The 13,324-nt window shown below is 42.6% G+C and overlaps 1 protein-coding gene across 6 annotated transcripts in view; it reads right to left on the bottom strand.

Annotated features, from left to right (window-relative positions):
- Positions 1 to 13,324, bottom strand: part of ARHGEF11 (Rho guanine nucleotide exchange factor 11) — a 630,876-nt gene that overhangs the window by 452,019 nt on the left and 165,533 nt on the right. For all 6 annotated transcript variants that reach the window (XM_069949394.1, XM_069949398.1, XM_069949396.1 and 3 more), the window contains 2 exons: positions 9,902 to 10,030; positions 9,743 to 9,811 (listed from right to left, as the gene is read on the bottom strand). In XM_069949394.1, the coding sequence (XP_069805495.1) occupies positions 9,743 to 9,811; positions 9,902 to 10,030 (198 nt within the window). The remainder of the gene's footprint in view (positions 1 to 9,742; positions 9,812 to 9,901; positions 10,031 to 13,324) is intronic.

Here is a 13,324-nt window from a genome sequence, read left to right as displayed (position 1 = left end):
CAAAATTACAGTAAAAAAGCTGTGTTTTTTGGGGCAAATCATGGCAGAACTGTAGACAGGAGACAATACACTACTGAAAGTATAAGATTCTTTGGGTGGCCATAGGACCCCCAGGAGCTCAGGGCCCTGGGGCTACCGCCCAAAACGGACCTATTATAATCTGCCACTGCCGTCCTGTGAAGGTGCCGGGTGGGGGAGGGGGAGTGAATGGTGAGGATTGCCGGGAGCTTTGCTGTGAGGCCGCAGGGGGAGCCGTGCTTTATGGCGGCGGGGGGGTTCCAGGAGCTTACTGAGTGCGCTAAAAGGCGTTCCTAGAAGAAGGGAGGGAGCGGCCGCCGCAATGAGGAACGCCCCGGATCGTGACATCACGACCCAACTGGTGCATGGGGATCACAGTGGGTCGTGACATTGCCAGAAAAACCTGAACTACAGCACTTCCAGTGGTGAGAGTGACACAGAAAAGTGGGGTAAGGCTGTAGAATCAGTAATAAGTGTAAATTTAAATGTTATATAACTTTACATGTGGGGAAGACTTCTCCTTTAAACGACTCATTTATAGAGAATGCCAGTCTTGTGTACACTGAAATGGGCCAGATCTAACTTGGCCGCATCAGGAATTGTTTTAAATAGTTTTAATTGTCCGTCTCCTGAACTTATGTTAATAAATATATTTCCCCTGATTATCATTCATGTGCGATTTACAGTACAATCCAATTTTTCCATCTCTGGTTTTGTCTTTGTTGCTATGTAAGGTTAAGGAGCTGTGAGGACTAGCACTCCCTTTGATACATTGAGTGGTGCCAGCCCAGCTTGTATATATTGCAATATCTGAATTAAAAAAAAAAAAACTACTTTGGGAGCAATATTGTTCTTGAAATCAGAACTTTTGGCGAGTGGTGAAATCTTACCACTCACTGAAGAACAACTCCCAGAATCAACAGAAATTGTCTCGGTCGGGTTCACTTCCCCCTTTGGAATATCCTAAGCCACTCCACAAGTAAGCATCAACATCATAAAAAACAACAAAATTGGGGGCCGATCTCTTTTCTTAGCCAACCTACAGAATCATAAAAAATCACAACAGCAATAGATTGTACTCACTTATCGGAGGGGAGATTCGTCCTAAGCCGCCCGTCGCCAGGAACACCCATCTTTTTCTTTTTCTCTTCCTCCAGTTTTTTTTTAAGTGTATTTTTCTATCTATCCCTCTTGCTTTTATTTTAGCTCCTTCTATAATTTTTGTCGAAATGCACAGAAAAAAAAACCTAAAATCGGGAGCGGAACTGTTCTTCCAGTAGAAATCTCAGAAACCAGCAATCACAACTTACAATTGGTGAGTGGTGAAAATGTTCACCACTCACTAGATGTATATCCCCAAAACAGTTTCCACACGCAGATCCGCTGCAATCCTTCCGGACAGGCTCAAGTGTTGTAGATATTTGAGCAAAAAAGAAGAGAATGGAGAGTGGATACTAGTATCATAAATAACAATCAGTGACCTCTGCTTCTCAAATATATTTGTTTACTCACTGTTTTGAGAGGAGTAGTAGCCAGACTCCAATTAATTTCTACTTTATTAGAGCATGCTTTAGTGCCTTAATATGTAATCTTAAAATTTGCTGTCTCATTCTAAAGTTAAAATATACATTAATGGAGAAGTCCCATGGATACAATATAATCCAAGAAGGCTACTCCCGGGTCCCATTGACAGCCACTGGCCTCCTGCAGCTCTTCCAGCTGCAAGGTAATTTACCCGGGTAATCAACTGCCTGCTGACTGGCTGAGTGGGATACCGCCCCAGTGACTGACCGGCTAAGCAGGCAATCGCTCAGCCGGGCTGTGACTTGCAAGTCAAGGAGTTGGATATGTGACTTACATGGAATCCAGCTAAAAATGTCGGCGGGTGTTGGTGGCACAGGGTCTGGTAACAACACATTGTTAAATTCCTGCAAACCCCCCATCCCACCCGCATGCTCTTTTATTTCATCGGACTTCCCTTTTTAAGTTAACCTCTTAAGGACGCATGACGTACTCCAGTGTAGCCTGTGCGGCGTGCCACACTTGTGAGTACCGATATCTATATTTAGTGTTGAGTGAATATAATTCTTGTACTGACTCGAATGTGATTAAATTACCATCCTTAAAGAGGACCTGTCACCCCCCGTGCCGGGGTGACAGGCTCCCGACCCCCTGTTAGATCCCCACTATACTTACGTGATCCTGCCGGGCCCCGCTTCCTGAGGCGGTCGGGTCACGGAGATTTCAGCGCCCGAAGCCCAGCGCGCGCGCTGAGAGATAAGTCCGATACGCCTAGAGAATGACGGAGCATCGGACTCCCCATTCATTCTCTATGGCATTTGACTCTGCTGTCAGTGCGCACGCCGGGCGTCGGGCGCTGAAATCTCCGTGACCCAACCGGCTCAAGAAGCGGGACCCGGCGGGATCACGTAAGTATAGAAGGATCTAACAGGGGGTCGGGAGCCTGTCACCCCGGCACGGGGGGTGACAGGTGTCCTTTAAATAAATGTTGGACCTGTGTTATACCCCTGGTAACCCAAAAACTAGCAATGTCCCCTTTAGTGAACTCTTTTAAACCTTCATTCCCCCACAGGGGAGTACATGGCAAGCTGCCTTTAATTCCACGAAGCCTTTTAATGTTTCTCCATACCTTATTATACAATCCCAAAAAAGACGTAACCATTATTCCTTGCTCACAAAGTTTCCCTGCTTCTAGTACTTCAAAGATCGTTTCCTTCCCACCAACCTGTGCCATAATGTAAGAAATTATGGGGGAGGAGGTCCCCTTCGCCAGACTCTGTGCTCCAGCAGCCAAAAAGTAGAGCCCAAAGTCAGGCAAAGCCAGACCCCCCCATCCCTCTGGCCTTACCAAGGCCCGATACTTAATTCTAACTTTTCCTATTAGCCTATTAATCATTGCCTCTATTCTCCTGAACCAAACTTCAGGGATCCACATTGGGGAGGCCCGAATATAATACAACAGCTGTGGGAGAAGAATCATCTTTACGACCGCTACTCTGTCTGCCATAGACATAGGAAACTTAAGCCAGGTATCCACTGTCTTATCTAATTTCAGGGGTTTTAAATTAAGATCCACATACTTATCCACCTGCCCCTAAACTTTAATGCCTAAATATTCCACCACTTCCACTGAGGACAGTCCCTCAACCCCTTCTCTAATCCCCTATCCAACTTGTGCCATGGGGAGGATTGCAGACTTTCCCCAGTTCACTCTTAAACTGGCTAACTCCCCGAACTCTGCCACTATCTTGATCATCTTGGGGACGTTCTGCTGGGGTTCTTTTATAAATAACAGCACATTGTCTGCATATAAAAGAATTTTTTCATTTTCTCCCCTGATTCCGAAGCCCTGGATTCCCCTCTCCTTACGAATCTTCTCTGCAAGCGGTTCGATATACAGGTCGTACAGAAAAGGGGAGAGTGGGCAACCCTGATGGGTACCTCTTGTTAGAGAGAAGCTCTCCGTTGTTTCATCATTCACAAGTTATAAATTATTAGTGGGGGAACTTAGTCCATTACACTTGGTTAGGGCACGGGAAAGATGGGAAAAGGTATTTGGACACATAACAGAGGAGATATGGCAGCTGTGTGTTAAAAATTTGACTAAGGGCTCTAGTAGTATGCCCCACAGAATTATCCACCTTAAAATGTTTTACTGGTTATATTATACACCTAAAGCTATTGCTAGGATGCAGGGTAGCCAAGTAGCATGCTGCAGGAAATGTGGGGAGAACAATGTGGATTTAGACCACATGGTATGGTCATGTTGTAAGATCAAACAATTTTGGAGGGAAATTATTGAGCACACTGAAGGTTGTTTGAATAGAAATCTCCAGCTCACAGCTCCAGAGGTGGTAGGGGGATTGTCGATGATGGAGAATGTGGAACCTTTCTGATAAAGATCTTTGGGTGCGCCAGGGTGCCGATTGCAAGATGCTGGCTGGATGAGAACCCTCCCCCATATTAGGGCATGGTCCAATTTAGTTGGAAAGATCGTAAGCTATGAAAATATAGCTACAAGAACCTCTGTAAGAGCCAAGAAAAGGTTTGACAGGATTTGGAAAAAGTGCAAGGGAGTAGATGATTTAGTTTGATTTCCTTTTCCCCCCCCCCCCATGTCCGGTGTGGGGGGTGGGGGGTGGGGGAGGCTGTGGGAATAGGGGGAGGGGGCTTTACTAGTTGATTTTGTATTGCTGGTTTAGTACTTTTTGATTGTATTGCTGATTTTGTGAAAATTGAAAAAAAAAAAAAGCATTACGTACCCGTACATCATGCGCCCGTAAGAGGTGTTTAGAGCAGGGCCGCGTGCCGCTTGTCGCCTGGGACTGCTGGTATTAGCGGGCACGGTCCGATCGCTGTGCCCGCTAATACAGTTATCAGATGCAGCTGTCAAAGATTACTTATTACCGAAAGCAGCGCTTCCCTGGTGTCTAGTGGCGGAGATACTGGTGCCGGCCAAGATCTCCGCCAAAATGGCGCTGACCCCGGCTCGGCACTTGGATGCTTTCGACTGCAGCAGCCGAAAGCATCTGAGTGCCGATCTCATTGATCTTTGCTGTATAACTATACAGCAAAGATCTCAATGAGAGATCAGTATACTTATACTAGAAGTCCCCCAGGGGGGCTTCTAGTATAAGTGTAAAAAAAAATTTAAATAAGTGTTGTTATTAGTAAAAAGCCTCCTCCCCTAATAAAAGTCTGAATCACCCCCCTTTACCCAGGTTTTAAATAAAAGTAAATAAACATGTTTGCTATCGCCGCACGCGTAATCGCCCAAACTATTAATCACATTCCTGATCTCACACTGTAAACGGTGTAAGCGCAAAAAAAAATCCCAAAGTGCAAAATTGCGCATTTTTGGTCGCATCAAATCCAGAAATTTTTTTATAAAAAGCGATCAAAAATTCGTATATGCGTAATCAAGGTACCAATAGAAAGTAGTTTACAGCCAGGAGGAGTCCAACAATAAAGGACATGCTTGTGAAAAGTCATTACGTTGCACCAAGATCTGACTTCATCTTTTCCTCGGTTGATCCGAGATGGGGATCAAAATCCTGTGGTCATTGTTCGGTCTGCAATCAGATTACAAGGACGGAGGTGTTCCATAGCTCGGATGGACAGAAGGAATATCGTATTGTCCATCATATCAATTGTAGATCTACGGCAGTCGTCTACTACGCAGTATGCCCATGTAGATTGATATACGTGGGGTTAACGAGTCGTGAATTAAAAACCCGGATTATGGAACACAACAGGGACATCAAGGCGGCACAAAAAGTAGAAATCTCGGATGTGGAAGGTATGAGGAAATTGAAACCGGTAGCAAGACACTTTCGAGTAATGCACCCAGGTCAATATCATCTGTTGAAATTCAGAGGAATCGATGCAATACATCTTGGCTCAAGAGGAGGAGACGTTAGGAAGAAAATGGCCCAGGTAGAGTGCAAATGGATATGTACAATGAAAACTATGTCTCCCTACGGATTGAATGAACAATTGAGCTTCGCTAGCTTTTTATAAATAAGATATAACTAGGTTAAATTAGTTTTGTATTAATTAAGGTATCTCTGACAGTTGACAGTTTTTTTAGAGTGGGGGTGGGGGGTTCCCTGGGTATTATTATTGTTTTTAGGATTGGGGGCATCTTATATTGGTCTATGTCATGGTGCGGAGGGCGAAACTTTGAAATATATAATGAGTTACAGTGAGTCCAAGAAGTATTTGATCCCTTGTTGATTTTCTTTGTTTGCCCACTAATAAAGACACTATCCTTCAGCACTTTTAATGGTAGATATATTCTAACATGGAGAGACAGAATATCAAGAAAAAAATCCAGAATATAATTTTAAAGAATATATTTTAATTAATTTGTATTTCAATGAGGAAAATAAGTATTTGATCCCTCTTGCCAAACACACTCAATACTTAGTGGCAAAGCTTTTGTTTGCAAGCACAGCGGTGAGACGTTTGTTGTAGTTAACCACAAGTTTAGCACACACACCAGGGGGAATTTTGGCCCACTCTTCTTTGCAGATTCTCTCTAAATCATGAAGGTTGGTGGGCTGTCGCTTGGCAACTCTGACCCTCAGCTCCCTCCATAGATTTTCGATCGGATTGAGGTCTAGCGACTGGCTGGGCCACTCCATGACCTTAATGTGATTTTTCTTGAGCCAATCCTTTGTTGCCTTTGCTGTATGTTTAGGGTCGTTATCATGTTGGAAGACCCAACCACGGCCCATTTTCAGAACCCTGGTAGAGGGGAGGAGGTTGTCCCTCAGGATTGTGCGGTACATGGCTCCATCCATCTTCCCAGTGATGCGGTGAAGTAGCCATGTACCCTTGGCAGAGAAACACCCCCAAAACATTATGCTTCCACCTCCATGCTTGACGGTGGGCACAGTGTTCTTGGGGTCATAGGCAGCATTTTTCTTCCTCCACACATGGCGGGTGGAGTTGAGGCCAAAAAGTTCAATTTTGGTCTCATCTGACCACAAAACCTTCTCCCAATAACTTGGTTCATCTTTCAAATGATCATTGGCATACTTGAGGCGCGCCTCCACATGTGCTCTATTTAGCAGGGGTACCTTTCGGGCACTGCAGGATGTGAATCCATTGTTGCGCAAAGTGTTGCCAATTGTTTCCTTGCAAACTGTGGTCCCAGCTGCCTTCAGGTCATTTGCTAACTCCTGCCGAGTGGTTGCAGGACGATTTCTGACTGTTCTCAGCATCATTGCCACCCCACGAGGCGAAATCTTCTTTGGAGCACCGGGCCGAGGTCTGTTGATTGTCATGTTATACTCTTTAAACTTTCTGATAATTGCACCAATAGTTGTTACTTTCACATCCAACACCTTACTAATCTTTTTGTAGCCCATTCCAGCTTTGTGAAGGTCAACAATTCTGACTCTGAGGTCCTGTGACAGCTCTTTGGTTTTACCCATGTTGGAGACTGGAAATCTGTGTGATCTGTCTGATTCTGTGGACAGTTGTTTTTCACACAAGTGATTAGTGAGAACAGGTGGCTTCAGGTCAGGTAACAAGTTGATTGGGAGTGTCTAACTGGTCTGTAAAAGCCAGAACTGCTAATGAATACTAAGGGATCAAATACTTATTTCACTCCATGAAATACAAATCAATTAATATATATTCCTTAGATTTATTTTCTGGATTTTCTTTTTAATATTCTGTCTCTCCATGTAAGAATACATCTACCAATAAAAGTATAGAATGATCATGTCTTTATTAGTGGGCAAACAAAGAAAATCAGCAAGGGATCAAATACTTCCTGGACTCACTGTATATATTTATTAATGATGCTTTGTTTTTCTCTCTCTCTATGTATATTTTGCAGATCTTTGAAACTTGGGAAGTACGGTTAACGCAAGTGCTGGTGATCCAACGGAGGCATTATACACAAATTAGATGAATTCAGTTGCTCTATGCAGAAATATTTTAACATGAGGTCACATATGACCCTCTATTTGTCAATCTTGCATGAGTATTGTCAATATTATATCTACGCGTATAGCACCATGATCATGTTTATTATTATTATTATAATCAATATGGTACCTGAATTATGGATTATGAACAAAAAAAATATTTTTTTATTATATATTTTTTTATATATATTTTTCTTTATATTTTTTTATATTTAAAAAAAAAAAATTTCACCCACAATTCATTATTGGTCACATATATTTTTAATGACATACTTCTATATATGTTATTATTAATATTGTAATTAGTCACTAATTTCTATTTTATACACTGGTCATTTATCTTATTTTCGTCACATACACTATACACACATTGCATTATTAGGTTTGAATTCAGTACACACACCTTGCACATACTTCACATTTTCACACATTTACACACATAATACACAGACCTTATATATTACTTGATTACATATATATTTACATTTAGTATCCCACAATGTTTTTGTTTCATGATAATTGACTGTGTATTTTGGTTATGATCCACATTGGTAATGTATGCACTAGGATTTGAGTTTCAATATTATTTTGAATATGTCTTATGCACTTTAGTTTTATCACGTTTTCACTTCACTGCATGGCACTGGCACTTTAGATGCACCGCACTTCTCTCACTTTTTATTTTGTTTCTGATAGTAAATGATTTGAATTATCTATAACAACAACAGTATATAATTATCCATCTATGGTGTAGCTCAGATACTTCCGTTCCTGTTATTTGTAATGATAGTGATATAACCTTAAATGAGTATATTCATGACCATGATTACTTACTGCCCTCACCTGTGCCAACAACCAACATGGCGTCCGGATGCAGTGCGTCCTTCTGCGCATGCCCCGTAATCCTCCGTCATTTGCGTCATCATGACGTTCGGTGATGAGGCCTTAGAGTCATTACTGTGCGTCGGCGCGTAATGACGTGGGACGTCCGGGATTGTGACACGGACGGACGCAGCGGTAGTTACGTCCGGTGATTACTATGGCCTCAGGTGTGTATGGTATATAAAATTGGCCCTCCACTCTCCCACTCCATCGCTCCTGGACAAAGCGGTAGCGAAACGCGTTGGAGTGTGGAGGAGTGGAGTCAGGACGCATGGCCACCGGGTCGGTATAGGGTGATATGTGGGGAGAGTTGGGAGGTATTTTGGCCTGATTGGTTTCTGTATTACAGACATCGGGACTTGAGTTGAGCAACTTAGGGATCAGTGCAATTCTACCCATATGATCTGTAGGCCGATTGGGTCTTGTGCAATATAGGTTGGGTATTTATCCATGTGCAATAGATTGGGTGTGCAATATAGTTTGCTCTTGTTCCCCTATTTTGGTTGAGAGGAATTTTGCCAGCATCATATTACATATGTTGTTTTGTATTATTAACTTGTACTGATACCTCTCAATTCCCATTGCCCAGAGTTTGTGTATTTTTTGTATGTGTAAACTACCTCATTGTGATTAGATGTTCCTGACTCCCGATCAATATGGTTTTAAATGTCTTCAGTGTATGTGTTTTTTATGGGGGGACTGGTTTCTTGTGGAAATAAAATTTATGAATTTTTCAATTAATCATTGTGGACATTAATATTTTTGGGGGGATTTTTTGTTGTTGTAGGGGTTTTATACCAATAGAAAGTAAACATCATGGCGCAAAAAATTACACCTGACACAGCCCCATAGACCAAAGAATAAAAGCGCTATAAGCATGGGAATGGAGCGATTTTAAGGAACATATATTTGTTAAAAATGGGTTGAATTTTTTACAAGCCATCAGATATAATAAAAGTTATACATGTTATATATCCTTTTAATCGTAACGACTTGAGGAACATGCATAACAAGTCAGTTTTACTCCAGGGCGAAAGGGGTAAAAACAAAAACCCCTTAAATAAACCCATTTTTTGTTCAATTTCACCACACGTTGAATTTTTTGCTGGTTTCGCAGTGTACTTTATGCAAAAATTCAGCCTGTCATTGCAAAGTACAATTAGTGACGCAAAAAATAAGGGCTCATGTGGGTCTCTAGGTGGAAAAATGCAAGTGCTATGGCCTTTTAAACACAAGGAGGAAAAAACTAAAACGCTAAAACAAAAATTGGCTCCGTCCTTAGGAGGTTAATTCCACCTTTCTAAACCTCTCTGTAATACACCATTATTTTCGTCAGTGTTAAATACAGGATGATGTGGAGCATAAGGTAAGTATATTACCTCAGAGATGTAATAGCCATGGTCGTACTCCTCTTCTGGGCCTATGATAGCTGGTCGGGCACTGTCCACCTGCAAAATGCAAATACTGTCAATACCAGACACACGCTGGTGACCACAAGCTTATGAATACACCAAGAAAAATAAAAAGACCATCTGCACCTGTTCTTGACTCAATGCTATGTCGGAACCCTGCCGTCTGTGTTGGAAGATTTTTGCAGGAATTACTGGAGATGTATGCAAGCTGTCTAATGAAAAATCAGACAAGATGGAGTTCCTGTTCATGGAATACTGGAAAAATGTAAAAAAATAAATCAATATTAACAACATAGCCCCAAAGATAAAGGTTACAGTTAACAAGGTGGCAAAGGTTGTCCCATCTAAAGCACATATGCCTTAGGGAATAATACAATAAAGTTATCAATGGGAGGAGGTAATGAACCTATGAGCCTATAGACACCAGCTGTGTTCTTAACATTCAGATAGCATAATTCTGGGTCTGCTTCTTTATGGTTAGTATGGGATACATTTAAGGCCTATTTGAGGGGGATATTGGTTAAGCATATAAAGTACTGTAAAAAGGCCTTCAGTGCCAGGGAGCAGGGTCGGATTAACTTTATTAGGCCCCAGGTTGTTCACTAAGCTTGGGCCTCCCCAACCCACTGTAACTATGGCGGCACTAACTTAAGTCTTTTTCCTCCATAATACAGCTTGTAAAGGACCTGTGGTGACATCATTGTCACATGATAAGGTCCTTCAATATATTTTCAAATGTTGCTGCATTGTCTCCTTGCTACTGTTTTTCCCTGATTTGTGCAAAATTGCGGTAAAAAGCAGCAATTTTTATCCAAATCATGGCTGAACATAAGTCTGTTTGGGGGGCCATGGGCCCCTCAGGAGTTAAGGGCCCTGGGCTACTGTGCGAAACGGACCTATTACAATCCGCTACTGCTAAGGAGACTGAAATTCGCCAAGAAGTTAATCCTCGCACCCAAAAATATGCCAACAATAGTGCTCAGGTAGTGTAGGAAAAAAAGGGGCAAGCCCAGTACACTCAGTACAATTTTTCTTTTTTAGGTCAAAGCAGATTTGTTGAAGGGCAAGGATGCTGTCCAGTCAGCAGGATACTCAAGAAATCTCTAATTATTAAGGGACAACTGAATCAAAGTGATGCAGTTATTGGGCAGAGATTTTTGGATTACTTGACTAAATTGTATGACACGGAGGACACTGGGGACATAGAACCCATAAAAGATATTTGGGGAAAATTGATAGTTTTCGAAAGGGGAGAGGGGAGGTTTGGATAGCGACATCAAACTAGTTGAATTAGAGGAGGCGCTAAAGTCCATATCAGGCAATGTATCACCAGGTCCAGATGGTCTGCCTTTCCAGGTGTATACAGTAAAGGAAATAATTATTTGATCCCATGCTAAATTTGCATATTTGCCCACTAACAAAGACATGAACAGTCTATTATTTTGAGGGTAGGTTTTTAACAGTGAGAAATAGAATATCGAAAATATAAACCAAAAAATCTCATTGTATCAATTTATTTGCAAGAAAGAAATAAGTATTTGATCCCCTACCAACCATTAATAGGTCTGGCGCCAACAGACCAGTTAGATGCTATTAATAAACTTGTTATTATACAAAACACGGTGGGAGCTACTATAAATACTATTGGGATGCTGCCTATGTTCCAAACCATGAACATACCATCACTGAGAAACAGAGAAGCAATACCAGGCGCACCCACACATGTATATAAGGTGAAAAAAACAATATCAGCATAACAAACACGTATTGTATAGGCCCTGAAAATCACATCAATCACAACAATGCAGCAGTGCAGAGGAGCGGTTCTGGCATCAATGTACTCCTAAGGTATTTGGCTTCTGTGGCATATCAGCAGGTTCTCTCAGCAGATGCTCATCTGATGCTTGAGAAAGGGGGCGGACCCCGAAACGTAGCAGCACGCTCAGTCGTCATCATACCGTCTGAAGATAGTGAGACTCAGAGGAGGAATGGAGCCGGCCAGGAACTTGGATTGAACATCTGAAACTCCTGAATCCTGCGCACTGTGGTGATGTGTTATGTTATATTTTTTTACAAGAAGTTATTTTATATTGCATAAGAAAACGGAAAAAAGTAAAATAAGAAAAATTTCTGAAGAGTAAAGTGTCCTGATCATTCTATTTTTTATGTTGGATTGACCAAGGGGAAGCGACTTGGTGCAGGACTATACACACACACAGTGCGATTAGGCACATGATTTTCTACATTTTTAAGCAGTTTCTTATTTACCCTTAAATCTTTAATTGTATTTATTCCCTCATTGTGTCTTACTATAAATTTATCTTTTTCACACATTTTTAAAAAATGCATATCGCCATTCGTAAGAGCTACTAAACCCTAAATCTTCATACTTTTTTAGCAAACCACCTTCAAATAAATCTTTTAACCATAACAAAATGTCTTTTTCCCAAAATTCTGCATTGGAGAGCTTCCCAAACTCCTCTAACCGTAGATTACAGGGCCGGATTAAGGTTGGTGGAGGCCCTGGGCAACAATTTTGTTGCCCCCCCCCCCCACACACACATTTTCTTCCCCCACAAATAAACCATACAGCAATCTATACAGGTGGCTGATTATTGTAGGGGACTTAGCACCTTCCCCTCCCCACTCCTGGCTGTATGGCTCAGCATCCTCCTCTGTTCTGCATATGATGGTCCCTAGAGGCTGCAGTCCAGAGGAAGATGCCAGGCCCTAGAGACAGGATGGGGGAGGGGTGAGTAGGTATGAGGGTTACCCCCTGTATGTAGGATCCCCTGCTATGTCCTCCATATAGTAATATTGTATATGCCCTCGGCTCTGATATATGCCCCTGTAGTATATACCCCTGTTCTGATATATGCCCCCATTGTATATACCCCTGCTCTGATATATGCCCCTATAGTATATACCCCTGCTCTGATATATGCCCCTATAGTATATACCCCTGCTCTGATATATGCCCCTATAGTATATACCCCTGTTCTGATATATGCCCCTATAGTACATACCCCTGCTCTGATGTGCCAATACAAAACAAAACCTCATACTCACCTGATCTGGGCAGATGACAGGTCTTCTCTCTTCTGGCTCTTTTCTGATCCTTCAGCCTGTCAGCCACTGTGACAGATCCTCCAGCATGCTCCATGATGTCATATCCCTGCTGGAGAGATCAGATTTCCTTGCAGAGGTCCTGCGCTGTCCTCTCCTCAGTGAGGGGGAAGGGTGAGTGAGGACCTCGGCAGGAGACAGGCACCCGGAAGCTTGACAGGAATAATCCATTCAAAGACCCACCAGGGGGGGTCTGAGCCTGCCAGGAGGGAGATGCTTACACAGGATTAACCCTACACCCCCCTCCCTCCCTGGACAGCATGCAGTGTAGCCAGTACTGTGTCCAGGTAGGGTTTCCACATGCTTTTTGCGCATGGGACTGGCTCCTAGACACCACTTCCGGGTTTGGGCTGGTGGAGGCCCCCTAGTGGTGGAGGCCCCATGGCACGTGCCCCTGGTGCCCTCCCTTTAATCCGGCCCTGG

This window comes from Dendropsophus ebraccatus, chromosome 13 (genome assembly GCF_027789765.1).
Source record: "Dendropsophus ebraccatus isolate aDenEbr1 chromosome 13, aDenEbr1.pat, whole genome shotgun sequence".
Classification (NCBI taxonomy): domain Eukaryota; kingdom Metazoa; phylum Chordata; class Amphibia; order Anura; family Hylidae; genus Dendropsophus; species Dendropsophus ebraccatus.
Note: the sequence above shows the minus strand (reverse complement) of the source record. Positions and strands in the feature narration are given on the sequence as shown.